Raw genomic sequence first — 15,495 nt, forward strand, 5'->3', positions numbered from 1 at the left:
AAAATCACTTTGAGATTATGAAGAAAATTAATGATTTTCCTCAATAAAGAATCAAACCATTACATGAGCAATCAATTGGATTTAAAGAATTGGTCGCTCACAAACATTAAAACTTTTTTTTGCGGGGTCACAAATTTTAAAACCATTACACGATGGAGTTTCCAGACTTGCACTAACTTTTCTTCTCAAGCTATAGTCATGCTCAAACATAGGGCATACGAAAGTGTACAGATTGTGGATCTAAGAAAATTGTGTGTACTCACATTTTACCTCTTTAATAGTTGTGAAAATAACCATATTATTTAATTTCATCCACTGTACAATTTTTGATTTGTTTATTAATGAAACTGCATGTGTTAATTATTTACTTTAACAACCATGCATTAAGTTTTAATGTTTGTGAGCGGCCAATTTTTAACACTTCCGTAAACAATTTTTAACTCGATGAAAAAAAATCGACAAAAAATGCATCCTCTTTGACATGTACTCCTAGATGATTAGGACTCCAGTCGGCTAAAAAAGAGTTCACGTCTCATTTCTTTTCCCCACTTTAAACTTGTTAGAAAAATAGAAAAAATATGATAGAAAAGATCCAATTCGCTGCCTACTTTTTTTTTTCTGTTCGCAGGACTTCGTTCTAGCGGTAGAAACATCAGCGCCATGGCGCGTCTACATTAAATTCTCCTCTTTCCACCTTTATTATGTAGTGCACATGCACAGCGTGTATTAAGAATCTCTCTTAAGGTTAGTCATAGTGGGAGTAACTTAACTAGTAATATAGCGCATTTCAATAATTTTTTGCTTATGTGGCAAGTATTTAATGTGCGGTGGTAACATAATATGTTACTCTAACATAGCGTTTCCCAAGACAAGATGAGTACAAGCTAATAAATAAAGCCATCTATGACACTACTATCATGTTACTTTGCATTATGAAGATAGTAACTTAGACTAGTGTCATGCATATGACACTAGTCTAAGTTACTCCCCACTATGACCAGCCTTAATTTCCCCTGTTTAATTGCCCACCATATTAGGAATCCTTTTCTTAGGAAGGAATCTCTTAATTACCCATTTAATTGCCCATCATATTTCCCAAGCATGCATTAGGAATCCCCTTCCTTAATTATCCCACAATATTACTGATTCCTTTTTGTCCCATTCGATTGCCCATAATATTTCTGCGGTACATAGGGGGTGTTTGGTTCCAGAGACTTTTTTGCGTTGGGACTAAAAAAAAGTCCCTAAAAGTCCCTAGCAAACTAAATAGGGGGGACTTTTTTGGGACTTTTTGCTAAAAGTCCTTAGAAGCACCTCCTTAAGAGTCTTTTTCAAAAAGTCCTAGGGACTAGAAAAAGTCTAGGACTAGAGAACCAAACACCACCATAATCCTTCCTTTCCTTTTCTTTCGAGAAGCCTTACTTCCTTCCTTTGTGGGCACCAACTACGAATCTTCCTATCATCAATTTCCAAGCCGGCTTATTAAGGTGATTGATGATAGATAATTTGAACATGTATATAAATTGGTGGTTGTGCTTTTGAAAGGGCGAGGTGGCACTATTTGCTAACAAAACAACAGCTATCATTTAACGTAGGTTGGCCTAGTTCAGGTGGCTGGTGTCGAGCGTATGGTTAGAAAGTTGCGAGTTCGATTCCTCACGCGCACGCTTGTGTATTTTTTCCCTTCTCGCGTTGCAGGCCATTTTTTTCGTGTTGCACTGAAGCTGGGCCAACGGCCCAGCCTGCAGGCCCAAGTCGGTAGGAGCACATCTAAGGTGATGGTTTTGATGCATGGGCAGTACCACCTCGTAAAAGCGTATTACGACTGGGCGGAAGCGTATTGTGACGGTGAACCCACGGAGTCAATCCATACTTTATTATTAGCGAAAGATTAGGGAGAGATTACTTTTAGTTTGGTCTTAGGTTTAGTTTAGTTTTAGGTTTATGTTTAGTCATGAAAAAAACTAAGAATAATTAGAAGAAGAGGAGGAGAAGAAGAATAGCTAGGTTTAGGTGTAGTTTTTTCCTGTTTTGTTTTAGGTTAATTAGTGCTAGGTTTAAGAAGAGGAAAAAGGAGAAGAAGAAGAAGAAGAAGAGGAGGAGGAGGAGAAGGAGAAGAAAGAAGAAGAAGAATAAGAAGAAGAAGAAGAAGAAGAAGAAGAAGAAGAAGAAGAAGAAGAAGAAAGAGAAGAGGAGGAGGAGGAGGAGAAGAAAGCTAGAGGAGAGGAGGAGAAGAAGAAGACCACCGACACCCTGACCCCGACCGCAACCACCGATACCCCGACACCTGACACCCCGACCACCGACACCCCGACCGCGACCCCGACCACCGACACCCCGACCCCGACACCCCGACACCCTGAGACCCCGACAATCGACACCCCGACCCCCGACCCCCGACACCCTGACACCACACCCCGACCTCGACCCCGACACCCTGACACCCCGACCCCAACATGATACCCCGGCACGACACCCCGACCCCGACACTCTAACACCACACCCCGACCCCGACCCCGACCCCGACCACCGACACCCCGACACCTGACACCCCGACCACCGACACCCCGACCCCGACCCCGACCCCGACCCCGACCCCGACCACCGACACCCCGACCCCGACCCCGACACCCTGAGACCCCAACAATCGACACCCCGACCCCCCACCCCCACCCCGACCCCGACAATGATGATGATGCATTTAATGATCCCGGAGCATATATAGACGATTCAGAGTAATATTAGTAATGTGAGCTTTAATTTTTTATTATGTTCATGATGATGATACACTTAAATTATATACATATTATTCATGTCAGGTATCCAAATTTTTTATGTTGTACTAATTTCGTTTACTTTTTGTCATTGCAGGTGTTGACAGGATGGTGGGCAAGGGTCCAAAGCGCCCCGAGCCTCCTGCGAGCGCTACTGGGAGGGGTGGTTCCGTTATTCCAGCCCAGCCCCTCCGGAGAGCGCTGCTAGACAGTATGCAGACAGCTGCGGAGGGCGCTTCTTCTTCGGCTGGGAGAGGTCGGGGGAGGACGAAGAAGGCTGCTAGAGGTGGATGTGGCAGCGGGAGATGTAGGAAGGCTGCTACGCCTTCCTCGCCGCCACCCTCAGCTGATTCACCCGACCACGTGGACCCGTCTTGGACTCCGGTCCATGACCCTCCGGTCGCCGATCCTTCGCCCCACCACACTCGGGTCGCCGATCCTTCGCCCCACGTGAGTCCAGTCCTAGAGTCTTCGTCCCAGAAGACTCCGGGCCCGGAGTCTTCATCCCAGAAGACTCCGATCCCGGAGTCTTCTTCCCACGAGACTCCGGAGGCTAGTGGCGAGATGGTCGCCGGTGTCTTGTGCGAGACGGTGGCCGACATGGTGTTCCATCGGTTTTGGGTAATTTCTCCTTTACAGAATTAAAAGTCAACACTACCTAGTGATTGTACTAATCAGTGTTGTCTTGTTTGATTGCAGACCTTCTACAGGGTTTCAGAGGGAGAGCAGGAGGCCGCTTCTATGGTTGTCGAAACCGAGTGCAAGCGCCTACTTCAGAACTTACGGCACGAGGCTCGGGTGCAGGCCGTTCGAGACTACTACGCCTCGAAGGGTATTAGGAGGGCCAAGAAGAAGTGTCGCGACAAGTTTCTGAGTAAGGAGAAGTACATGCAGGTAATTACCTATTCTTAAGGCCTTGAACTTAGTTTTCTTGATTTGATTCGTAGGCGTAGCGCTGAAATTTCTCTTGACTAACTTAGGTGCCCTCGAGATGGTGTGTGGATAAGATGGACTGTTGGGAGGCGTTGGTGGATGCGTGGTGCTCTCCCGAATGGCTAGTCGAACACCAAAGGGCCAAGGATAAGCGCGACCAAATAGAAGGTGTGCCACACCATCAAGGGAGCTCCAACCTGTTTGAGTACGAGGATAACTGGGTATGTGGTTTGGTACATGATTCATGCAATTTCATTCTTCATGCTAGCATTTATCCCTTCCAAAATGACTTAATATGCTTAGTTAGTTAAAAAATGGCATAACTACCTTGGATAGTTCATTTATGACATATTTAGCTCCAAAATGACATAATAACCTTAGATAGCTCTATAAAATGACTTAATATGCTTTAGTTAGTTAAAAAATGGCATAACTACCTTCGATAGCTCAATAACGACCTAAACTAATCTTCATTTGTATATCGGCCTAGGAATCCGCATATAGCTAGGCTCTTGCATGAGAGCCCACTACTCTTTTTCACTTGCTCTAAGATGACTTATACACCTAGACGGAGGGAGTAGTCTCAAGTCATTGGATGCATACGCACCCCACATCTCGTATTGGGTGATTTCTTTTTTCATGGCAAAAAACAGGGAACGAGGTGGGTAGTTAATGCACCGCGCCTAAAAGTTTTGGGATTACTATTTGGTTTTCGTAACGTGACTAATGCATCAGTACAGAGGGAGTACAATAGTAGTCTTTGATTGCAATTTTTTGTTGGTAGATTACAAAGCTGAGCGCTCGGTGAGTACAATAGTAGTCTGATTGATGAGACTTCAGATTTGAGCCATCTACCGGAAGGAATAAAACAATACACCATGTATTTATTTACAGAGGGAGTAGTACATTTTTTGTGACATGCATTACTAGATATTGCTAGTCAAATACTAAATCCAGATGGACGTGGTAGTACTACTAAATCCAGATGGTGGTGCTAGTACTAGTAGTAGTACTACCAATGTAGTAGTACTGTACTACCCGTTGGTCAAATTATTACGTGCTGCTCCTCACAGTGAAGTGACAAGACCCTGCGCCGGAGATGACACCTGAGTATAGGCGCCGTGTTCGGCATACCATAGTCAGCCTCACCCTCTGCAGTCACTATCATCATGGCTGTAGAGCTAGCCTGCTTACAACTAGCCGTGTTTGACATAATTTCCCGTGCGTAGATGCCCGTGCGTTGCACGGAACACCAAGATTGGGGGTGGACGTCGCCGGCAGCGGCCATCGCGCCAGATTTTTCCATGGCCTTCTAGATGTGGTGGGGAGGAGATAAGGCTGATTGTGAGAGACAAGGAGTTGTTTGTATATAGGGAACAAGTGCGGGCATCTTTTTGCAAAATTGGAGAAGTTTGGTTTGTATGCGTCAGATCTAGATCCGACGGCTATTGGTGAAAGATGGCAGGCACAACATCATCACCAACTCAGGACCTATTTGATTCGCAGGATTTTGAAAACACAGGAATAGGACACAACAATATTACAAGTTTCAAACTGATATTACAAATGTTAGGAGTAATGCTGCACTTACAAAGAGGGAATTACTAGGACGTAAGAACTTTCATTACTTTAGGTGGATGCAGCATTATAGTACAAACTAAAATCCACCGCCCTGACAAGTCACTAATGGGCAAATAAATTTTTGAGTCTCTGGCCACTTGATGTTTCAAAAAAAAAATCAGCTTCTGCGGAGGCTTTGTTATTTAGGCTTAGACGCTTGCGGTGATCAACACGCCATTCATTGTTGCGCTAGAGAACGCCAAACCTCATTACCTTGAGCACACTTGCCTCCAGAACAAAGAACCCGGACAATTTAATCTCAGATGTGTTGCCTCGGTAGTCGATCAAATCAATTTCTGTAAGATGGAGATCAAGGCATTCGATGAGATTGTTATAGTGCAACACATTTTCACTTTCGGGTCTTTTTTTTATCTGCAAAAGAAGAGAACATATTAGAGCAGCTGGCTGTATAAGATTGCCGTGTCAGCAAGAGGTACCAATATCATTCGCTCATATGATAGGGTTGGCTGGCTAGTGATATTTTTTCACTCTCTCTCTCTCCTTTTCTCTTTCCTCTCATTTACCTAGGAGCACGTGAAGAGCTTGGGCATTTGTTGCCTTCCACTATGTGGCCGATGCCATATTTCTCAAAAGTATGCCACATAATACGTATCGATGTCAAATCAAAAGATTTTGCCACCGCTCTCGTGATGTGAGAGAGTTGGCACCGCTGTGCACACAGACCCACATGTATAAACAAATCAATCAAACCAACTACACCAGCCTCTCACTCTCCCAAACAAGTGTTTTTTATTGCCTCAGTCCTCTCTCTCGCCCACGCAAGTGTTTTTTCATTGCGTGAGTTAATTTGGCACCAGAGCAAAGTAGGTGATCCAGATTGGGGCACCAGGTGAGAAATGGAGGGGCATCGATGCCAAATGCATCACAAGTGAATTTGGCACGTGTTTTGGCCTACATAGTGGAGGGCCGTTATAGCCCACTTTTGTACTACCTCGTATTTAGTGTAAAATTTTGACCATAGATTTACCTAAGTAAATGCCAATGCATGTCACCAAAAATTATACCATTTGAAATTATGTTCAAATACGAATCCAACGATATAATTTTTTAGTGACATGCATTAACATTTTGTCAGTTAAATCTATGGTCAAATTTTGATACTACAAAATAGGAAGAGTAAACCAGGACGGAGGTAGTACTTGCTCTTAGGGTAACCATAGAGTTACTAGTCTAAGTTACTTTCCACTATGACTATCCTAGGCTACTATAGTAGTACAACAAAAAAACAATGCAGGTGATCACATGAGAAAAAAATACTAAAAACATTTCTTTCGGTGCAGTGCGTAGATGCAGTTTTGAACACTACACTTGTCATCGTAATTTGGGAAAATTACAAAAAAAATTGAGCTACATTGTGATTACCGTTTACTAATAGGAAAGAAGTTTCACCTCGATGAGTAGCTTCTCCGTGCACGGAAAGCATGTAAGGAATCCAACAACTTGATCCAGATTGGGGCCGATAGATTTTATTGCCAAGATCTTCACTGTGCGCATAGACTGGGTCATGCTTGTGGGAATCATTTTCTGGAAGACGGTCGTAAATACATCAAGAAGAAATTTAAAAATGTGAATTTCAAGAAGATGGAGAAGAAGATGAGTGTTGTACCTGAACGATTACGGATCCAATAAAGAGTCCGAAGAATTTGGCAGACGAGTACACCAACACTGTCAATTTCGGCGCGTCAATGACCCTGATTTTTGTTGGACCTTCTAGATCAGATACAAGCAATCTCTCAAGGAAAGGTGCATTCTCAATGACCATAACGTGGAACAGCTGGAGTGATCTCTTCCCAATTGATGTCTTCTTGCGGGGCCAACAAGACACATAAATCCATCGGAGATTCGTCGAGGCGATGTGGAGGCTAATGAACCCGTGGATCTGCTGAAGACGAAGGTATTCGAGCGCTGTACAGTTGCGGAGCAGGTGCTCCATAGCCTGCTTCGAGATGCCAACGTCAAAGAGGTCGAGCTGCTTGAGTTGAGGGAGAAGAAGGGCGGGCGCGGCATTAATCTGGGGAAGATAGCAGGAGCTAAAGCTGGCGCGGCGCAGCATTGGCGTGAGGCGGAGCGCGGACGGCGGTAGAGAGCGACATCGTCCAGCTTCAAAGCTGAGCTCCTCGAGCTGATCTAGGGCGGGGGATAAGAACCACTCGTCGAACTTGGCTTGGACATTGCAGTTGGTACTGAACATGCGGATGTCAAGGCGTCTGGCTGGCCCAGGGTGCGATGAAAGGATCTTGGAGACAACGACCATGTGTTTGCAATCCCCGTCACAGAGGCAGCTGTCGACGGTGAGGTTGAGGGGGACGCGGCGTCAGAGGGGGCGCCACCGCTGGGAGAGCAGGGCGGTCCGCACTGTAGATTTGGTGGGGAGGAGGCCGATGATGACGAGCAGCATGTCATCGGGGAGGCTGCTGATGAAGTCCAGGCTCGCCGGATGCAGTTTTGGCTTGAGCCGCCTCCGCTTGTTGGCTGCCTCACCGTCCATCTCAACCGGCGGCGACGCCGGTGTACACGTGTGGTGGTGTGTGTTGTGTGCTGGCCTGCTGGGTGTGCGCGAGTGCGTCCTTCTGTGCATGCCACCGCGCAATGGTGAATTGTGCGCGAGTGCGTCCTTCACGCGGAAGAAGTGTGTCCTCAATGCGCCCTCAATTTACTAGCGTGCGGGGTGCTACCCCGAGTGGTTTCAACTTTGTTTACTTCACCGCGTGTCAGATGGGCCTCTAGTTTACTTATTTTCACCCACTGCCACATGGGCCAGCACACGAAGATAGAGAACACGAGCTGACAAGGCAGCATGTGGACTGGTTGACCGGTCAACTAAACAATATACTTAGCTATACGCTGACATATTGAGCGTATAATCCGTCGGTATAGAGAGTTCGAGTGAGAGGGGAGGCCCGTGAGAGATAGCAGAGAGAGAGAAAGAGCTACTCCCTCCGTTCAATAATGTAGTGCCAACATTTTTTTTAAAGTCAAACTTTTGAAACTTTGACCAAGTTTATAAAGAAATTACTTATATCTACAATACCAAAGATAAATGATAGTATGAAGTAAGTACATGTTGTGATGAATCTAATGATCGTTCCAGATGTAAATGTTTTTCTCCACATATACCTGGTCTAACTTTTCTGAGGTTTGAATTTTCAAAACATCCATATGCTTATGGACGTGAGAGAGTACCTAACTAGAGAGTGTGTGTGTGAAATAGAAAGAGTGACTGAAAAAAGTGTGTGTGCGTGTGTGAAAGAGACATGGACAACACACGATAAAAGTAGAGAAAAAGCGTGTGTGTCTTATGCAAACATATCAAACATGCATCTTTGACAGCGGAAGCAAGGTGAGGAGATAGTGTGTGGTTGTTTTCAACCGAGAGAGAAAGACCCCTAGCACGTGGCCAAGAGGGGTCTGACAAACAAGGGAGAGAGGTTGAGAGAGACGTACGAAGAAAATGCAGTCATGTGGAGGAGAGAGTGTATGTTTGTCATAGAGAGATCCCCTGGAGATCGTGATGGGACTACATGGGTGGGAGATCGAGTGACAAGGTGTGTGCGTGATAGAAGATACCCCGAGAGATATCGAGATAGACGTATGGATGGAAGCACACAATACATGTGTTCCTGATGGCTAGTGAGAGATAATCATACTTAGGGGGGAGTGCGTGCGCCTATGACGGAGTGAGGGATTATGGTACTTAGGGGGGTGCGTGTCACATAAAGAGAGAACAAGGGCGGATAGTGTTAGATGGGTCTATGTAGCACGAGCGAGACATGTGTATGTGTGAACCAGGGAGATATAAAGTTTGAGAGAGATAGAGGAGCCCTGATAAGGCTGAGTGGTGCGTCAGATAGCTGAGAGGGGGAAAGCGATATTCCATCCGCTCGATAATGAAGTGCATGTAAATTTTTTAGAAGTCGAACTTTGGAAACTTTGACCACATTTACACAAATGTTATTTATATCTACAATACCAAAGATACTGTTGGAAATATGCCCTAGAGGCAATAATAAAGTGGTTATTATTATATTTCCTTGTTCATGATAATTGTCTATTGTTCATGCTATAATTGTGTTATCCGGAAATCGTAATACATGTGTGAATATATAGACCACAACATGTCCCTAGTGAGCCTCTAGTTGACTAGCTCGTTGATCAAAAGATGGTTACAGTTTACTAACCATGGACATTGGATGTCGTTGATAACGGGATCACATCATTAGGAGAATGATGTGATGGACAAGACCCAATCCTGAGCATAGCACAAGATCGTGTAGTTCGTCTGCTAAAGCTTTTCTAATGTCAAGTATCATTTCCTTAGACCATGAGATTGTGCAACTCCCGGATACCGTAGGAATGATTTGGGTGTGCCAAACGTCACAACGTAACTGGGTGGCTATAAAGGTGCGCTACGGGTATCTCCGAAAGTGTCTGTTGGGTTGGCATGAATCGAGACTGGGATTTGTCACTCCGTGTGACGGAGAGGTATCTCTGGGCCCACTCGGTAGGACATCATCATAATGAGCTCAATGGGACCAAGGAGTTTATCACGGGATGATGTGTTACGGAACGAGTAAAAGAGACTTGCCGGTAACAAGATTGAACAAGGTATAGGGATACCGACGATCGAATCTCGGGCAAGTATCATACCGATAGACAAAGGGAACTGTATACGGGATTGATTGAATCCTCGACATTGTAGTTCATCCGATGAGATCATCGTGGAACACGTGGGAGCCAACATGGGTATCCAGATCCCGCTGTTGGTTATTGGCCGGAGAGATGTCTCGGTCATGTCTGCATGGTTCCCGAACCCGTAGGGTCTACACACTTCAGGTTCGATGACGCTAGGGTTATAGGGAAAGTATGTACGTGGTTACCGAATGTTGTTCGGAGTCCCGGATGAGATCCCGGACGTCACGAGGAGTTCCGGAATGGTCTGGAGGTGAAGATTTATATATGGGAAGTCGTCATACGGTCACCGGAAGTATTCGGGGGTTTGCCGGTATTGTACCGGGACCACCGAAGGGGTTCCGGGGGTCCACCGGGAGGGTCCACCTGCCCCAGAGGGCTCTATGGGCTGTATGTGGAAGGGAACCAGCCCCTAAGTGGGCTGGGCACCATCCCCCCCAGGGCCCATGCGCCTAGGGTTGGGGGGGAACCCTAAAGGGGGCGCCCCCCTTGGCTTGGGGGGCAAGCCCCCTCCCCTTGGCCGCCGCCCCCCTCTAGATCTCATCTAGAGGGGCTGTCCCCCTTCCCCCTTCGCCCTATAAATAGAGGGGAGGAGGGAGGGAAGCAGCACCTCATCCAAGGCGCAGCCCTCCCCCTCTCCAACACCCCCTCCTCATTCGTAGCGCTTGGAGAAGCCCTGCTGGAGAACCATGCTGCTCCAACACCACCACGCCGTCGTGCTGCTGCTGGAGTTGTCTTCCCCAACCTCTCTCTCCCCCTTGCTGGATCAAGGCGCGGGAGACGTCACCGGGCTGCACGTGTGTTGAACGCGGAGGCGCCGTTGTTCGGCGATTAGATCGGAATCGACCGTGATCTGAATCGCTGCGTGTACGACTCCACCAACCGTGTTATTGTAACGCTTCTGCATCGCGATCTTTAAGGGTATGAAGATGCACTCCTCTCTCTCTCGTTTCTAGTCTCTCCATAGATTGATCTTGGTGATGCATAGAATTTTTTTAGTTTCTACAACGATCCCCAACAATGGCATCATGAGCTAGGTCTATGCGTAGTTTCTATGCACGAGTAGAACACAAGTTGTTGTGGGCGTCGATTTTGTCAATTTACTTGCCGTTACTAGTCTTATCTTGATTCAGCGGCATCGTGGGATGAAGCGGCCCGGACCTACCTTACACGTACGCTTACGTGAGACAGGTTCCACCGACTGACATGCACTAGTTGCATAAGGTGGCTAGCGGGTGTCTGTCTCTCCCACTTTAGTCGGATCGGATTCGATGAAAAGGGTCCTTATGAAGGGTAAATAGAAATTGGCATATCACGTTGTGGTTTTGGTGTAGGTAATAAACATTCTTGCTAGAAACCTATAGCAGCCACGTAAAAACTTGCAACAACAATTAGAGAACGTCTAACTTGTTCTTGCAGCATATGCCGTGTGATGTGATATGGCTGAAAGGATGTGATGAATGATATATGTGATGTATGAGATTGATCATGTTCTTGTAATAGGAATCACGACTTGCATGTCGATGGGTATGACAACCAGCAAGAGCCATAGGAGTTGTCTTAATTTATTGTATGACCTGCGTGTCAATGAAAACGCCATGTAATTACTTTACTTTATTGCTAACCGTTAGCCATAGTAGTAGAAGTAACAGTTGGTGAGACAACTTCATGAAGACAGGATGATGGAGATCATGATGATGGAGATCATGGTGTCATGCCGGTGACGATGATGATCATGGCGCCCCGAAGATGGAGATCAAAAGGAGCAAAATGATATTGGCCATATCATGTCACTATTTGATTGCATGTGATGTTTATCATGTTTTTACATCTTATTTGCTTAGAACAACGGTAGCTTAAATAAGATGCTCTCTCACTGAAATTTCAAGAATTGTGTTCCCCCTAACTGTGCACCGTTGCTAAGGTCCGTTGTTCCGAAGCACCAGATGATGATCGGGTGTGATAGGTTCTAACGTTCGCATACAACGGGTGTAAGCCAGATTTACACACGCAATACACTTAGGTTGACTTGACGAGCCTAGCATGTACAGACATGGCCTCGGAACACGGAAGACCGAAAGGTCGAACATGAGTCGTATAGAAGATACGATCAACATGGAGATGTTCACCGTTGATGACTAGTCCGTCTCACGTGATGATCGGACACGGCCTAGTCGATTCGGATCATGTATCACTTAGATGACTAGAGGGATGTCTATCTGAGTGGGAGTTCATTAAATAATTTGATTAGATGAACTTGATTATCATGAACTTAGTCTAAAATTGTCTTTACAAATCTATCTTGTAGATCCAATGGCCCACGCTAATGTAGCCCTCAACTTCAACGCGTTCCTAGAGAAAACCAAGCTGAAAGACGATGGTAGCAACTACACGGACTGGGTCCGTAACCTGAGGATTATCCTCATAGCTGCCAAGAAAGCATATGTCCTTGCAGCACCGCTAGGTGACGCACCTGTTTTCCCAGCAACTCAAGACGTTATGAATGCCTGGCAGTCGCGTAGTGATGATTACTCCCTGGTTCACTCCGCCATGCTTTACAGCTTAGAACCAGGGCTCCAAAAGCGTTTTGAGCAACACGGAGCATATGAGATGTTCCAAGAGCTGAAAATGGTTTTCCAAGCTCATGCCCGAGTCAAGAGATATGAAGTCTCCGACAAGTTCTATAGTTGTAAGATGGAGGAGAATAGTTCTATCAGTGAGCACATACTCAAAATGTCTGGGTTGCACAACCGCTTGTCTCAGCTGGGAGTTAATCTCCCGGATGACGCGGTCGTTGACAGAATCCTTCAGTCGCTTCGACCTAGCTACAAAAGCTTTGTGATGAACTTCAATATGCAGGGGATGGAAAAACCATTCCTGAGGTATATTCAATGTTGAAATCAGCAGAGGTGGAGATCAAAAAGGAACATCAAGTGTTGATGGTGAATAAGACCACTAAGTTCAAGAAAGGCAAGGGTAAAAAGAACTTCAAGAAGGACGGCAAGGGAGTTGCCGCGCCCGGTAAGCAAGTTGCCGGGAAGAAGCCAAAGAATGGACCCAAGCCTGAGACTGAGTGCTTTTACTGCAAGGGAAATGGTCACAGGAAGCAGAACTGCCCCAAGTACTTAGCGGATAAGAAGGCCGGCAATACCAAAGGTATATGTGATATACATGTTCTTGATGTGTACCTTACCAGCGCTCGTAGTAGCTCCTGGGTATTTGATACCGGTGCGGTTGCTCATATTTGTAACTCTGCGGAATAAGCGGAGACTGGTGAAGGACGAGGTGACGATTGCTACGTCTTGAGCTTGCGTTGGTTTTCCTTGAAGAGGAAAGGGTGATGCAGCAATAGTAGCGTAAGTATTTCCCTTAGTTTTTGAGAACCAAGGTATCAATCCAGTAGGAGGCTCCTCAAAAGTCCCACGCACCTACACAAACAAACAAGAACTTGCAACCAACACAATAAAGGGGTTTTCAATCCCTTCACAGCCACTTGCGAAAGTGAGATCTGATAGAGATAATATGATAAGATAAATATATTTTTGGTATTTTATAATATAGATTGGAAAAGTAAAGATGCAAATAAAAGTAGATGGCAAACTTATATGATAAAAGATAGACCCGGGGACCATAGGTTTCACTAGTGGCTTCCCTCAAGATAGCATAAGTATTACGGTGGGTGAACAAATTACTGTCGAGCAATTGATAGAAAAGCGAATAATTATGAGATTATCTAGGCATGATCATGTATATAGGAATCACGTCTGTGACAAGTAGACCGACTCCTGCCTGCATCTACTACTATTACTCCACACATCGACCGCTATCCATCATGCATCTAGAGTATTAAGTTCATAAAGAACAGAGTAACGCATTAAGAAAGATGACATGATGTAGAGGGATAAACTCATGCAATATGATATAAACCCCATCTTTTTATCCTCGATGGCAACAATACAATACGTGCCTTGCTGCCCCTGCTGTCACTGGGAAAGGACACCGCAAGATTGAACCCAAAGCTAAGCATTTCTCCCATTGCAAGAAAGATCAATCTAGTAGGCCAAACCAAACTAATAATTCAAAGAGACTTGCAAAGATAACTTAATCACACATAAAAGAATTCAGAGGAGATTCAAATATTTCTCATAGATAAACTTGATCATAAACTCACGATTCATCGGATCTCGACAAACACACCGCAAAAAAGAGTTACATCGAATAGATCTCCAAGAAGATCGAGGAGAACTTTGTATTGAGATTCAAAGAGAGAGAAGAAGCCATCTAGCTAATAACTATGGACCCGAAGGTCTGTGGTAAACTACTCACAACTCATCGGAAGGGCTATGGTGTTGATGTAGAAGCCCTCCGTGATTGATTCCCCCTCTGGCGGAGCACCGACGAAGGCTCCAAGATGGGATCTCACGGATACAGAAGGTTACAGTGGTGAAAATAGTTTTTCGTGGGCGCTTCTGATGTTTTCGGGGTACATGGGTATATATAGGAGGAAGAAGTAGGTCGGTGGACGCCCGAGGGGCCCACGAGATAGGGGGGCACGCCCAGTAGGGGGAGGGGGGCGCCCTCCACCCTCGTGGCCGCCTTGATTGTTTCTTGACTTCCACTCCAAGTCCTCTGGATCACGTTTGTTCCAAAAAGATCGCTCCCGAAGGTCTCATTCCGTTTGGACTCCATTTGATATTCCTTTTCTTTGAAATACTGAAATAGGCAAAAAACAGCAATATGGGCTGGGCCTCCGGTTAGTAGGTTAGTCTCAAAAATGATGTAAAAGTGTAAAGTAAAGCCCATAAACATCCAAAACAAGTAATATAATAGCATGGAACAATCAAAAATTATAGATACGTTGGAGGCGTATCAAGCATCCCCATGCTTAATTCCTGCTCGTCCTCGAGTAGGTAAATGATAAAAACAGAATTTTTGATGTGGAATGCTACCTAGCATAATTCTTAATGTATTTTTCTTTATTGTGGCATGATTGTTCAGATCCAAATGATTCAAGATAAAAGCTTATAAAACGTAAAAACAATAATACTTCGAAGCATACTAGCAAATAATCATGTCTTATCAAAATAGCATAGCCAAAGGAAGCTCATCCCTACAAAATCATATAGTTAGGCCATGCTTCATTTTCATTACACAAAATACTCCCATCATGCACAACCCCGATGACGAGCCGAGCAATTGGTTCATACTTTTTAACGCGCTTCAGCTTTTTTCAACTCTTACGCAATACATGAGGGCAAGCCATGGACATAGCACTATGGTGGTATCTGGTGGTGGTTGTGAAGACAAAAAGGGAGAAGATAGTCTCACATCAACTAGGCGTATCAACGGGCTATGGAGATGCCCATCAATAGATATCAATGTGAGTGAGTAGGGATTGCCATGCAACGGATGCACTAGAGCTATAAATGTATGAAAGCTCAATAAGAGAAACTAAGTG

The 15,495-nt window shown here is 45.2% G+C and overlaps 1 protein-coding gene across 4 annotated transcripts in view; it reads left to right on the plus strand.

Annotated features, from left to right (window-relative positions):
• Nucleotides 1-11,923, plus strand: part of LOC109749406 (uncharacterized) — a 30,315-nt gene extending 18,392 nt beyond the window's left edge. For 3 of the 4 annotated variants that reach the window (XR_012204233.1, XR_012204231.1, XM_020308374.4), the window contains 3 exons: nucleotides 2,872-3,395; nucleotides 3,474-3,668; nucleotides 3,755-11,923. Coding sequence is in view for 1 of the 4 variants with exons in the window: in XM_020308374.4 (XP_020163963.1) it covers nucleotides 2,872-3,395; nucleotides 3,474-3,668; nucleotides 3,755-4,018 (983 nt within the window). In the remaining 3 variants the exon portion in view is untranslated. The remainder of the gene's footprint in view (nucleotides 1-2,871; nucleotides 3,396-3,473; nucleotides 3,669-3,754) is intronic. The other variant, XR_012204230.1, reaches the window with a different exon arrangement.
• Nucleotides 11,924-15,495: the final 3,572 nt, after the last annotated feature.

Source organism: Aegilops tauschii, chromosome 3 (assembly GCF_002575655.3).
Source record: "Aegilops tauschii subsp. strangulata cultivar AL8/78 chromosome 3, Aet v6.0, whole genome shotgun sequence".
Lineage (NCBI taxonomy): Eukaryota > Viridiplantae > Streptophyta > Magnoliopsida > Poales > Poaceae > Aegilops > Aegilops tauschii.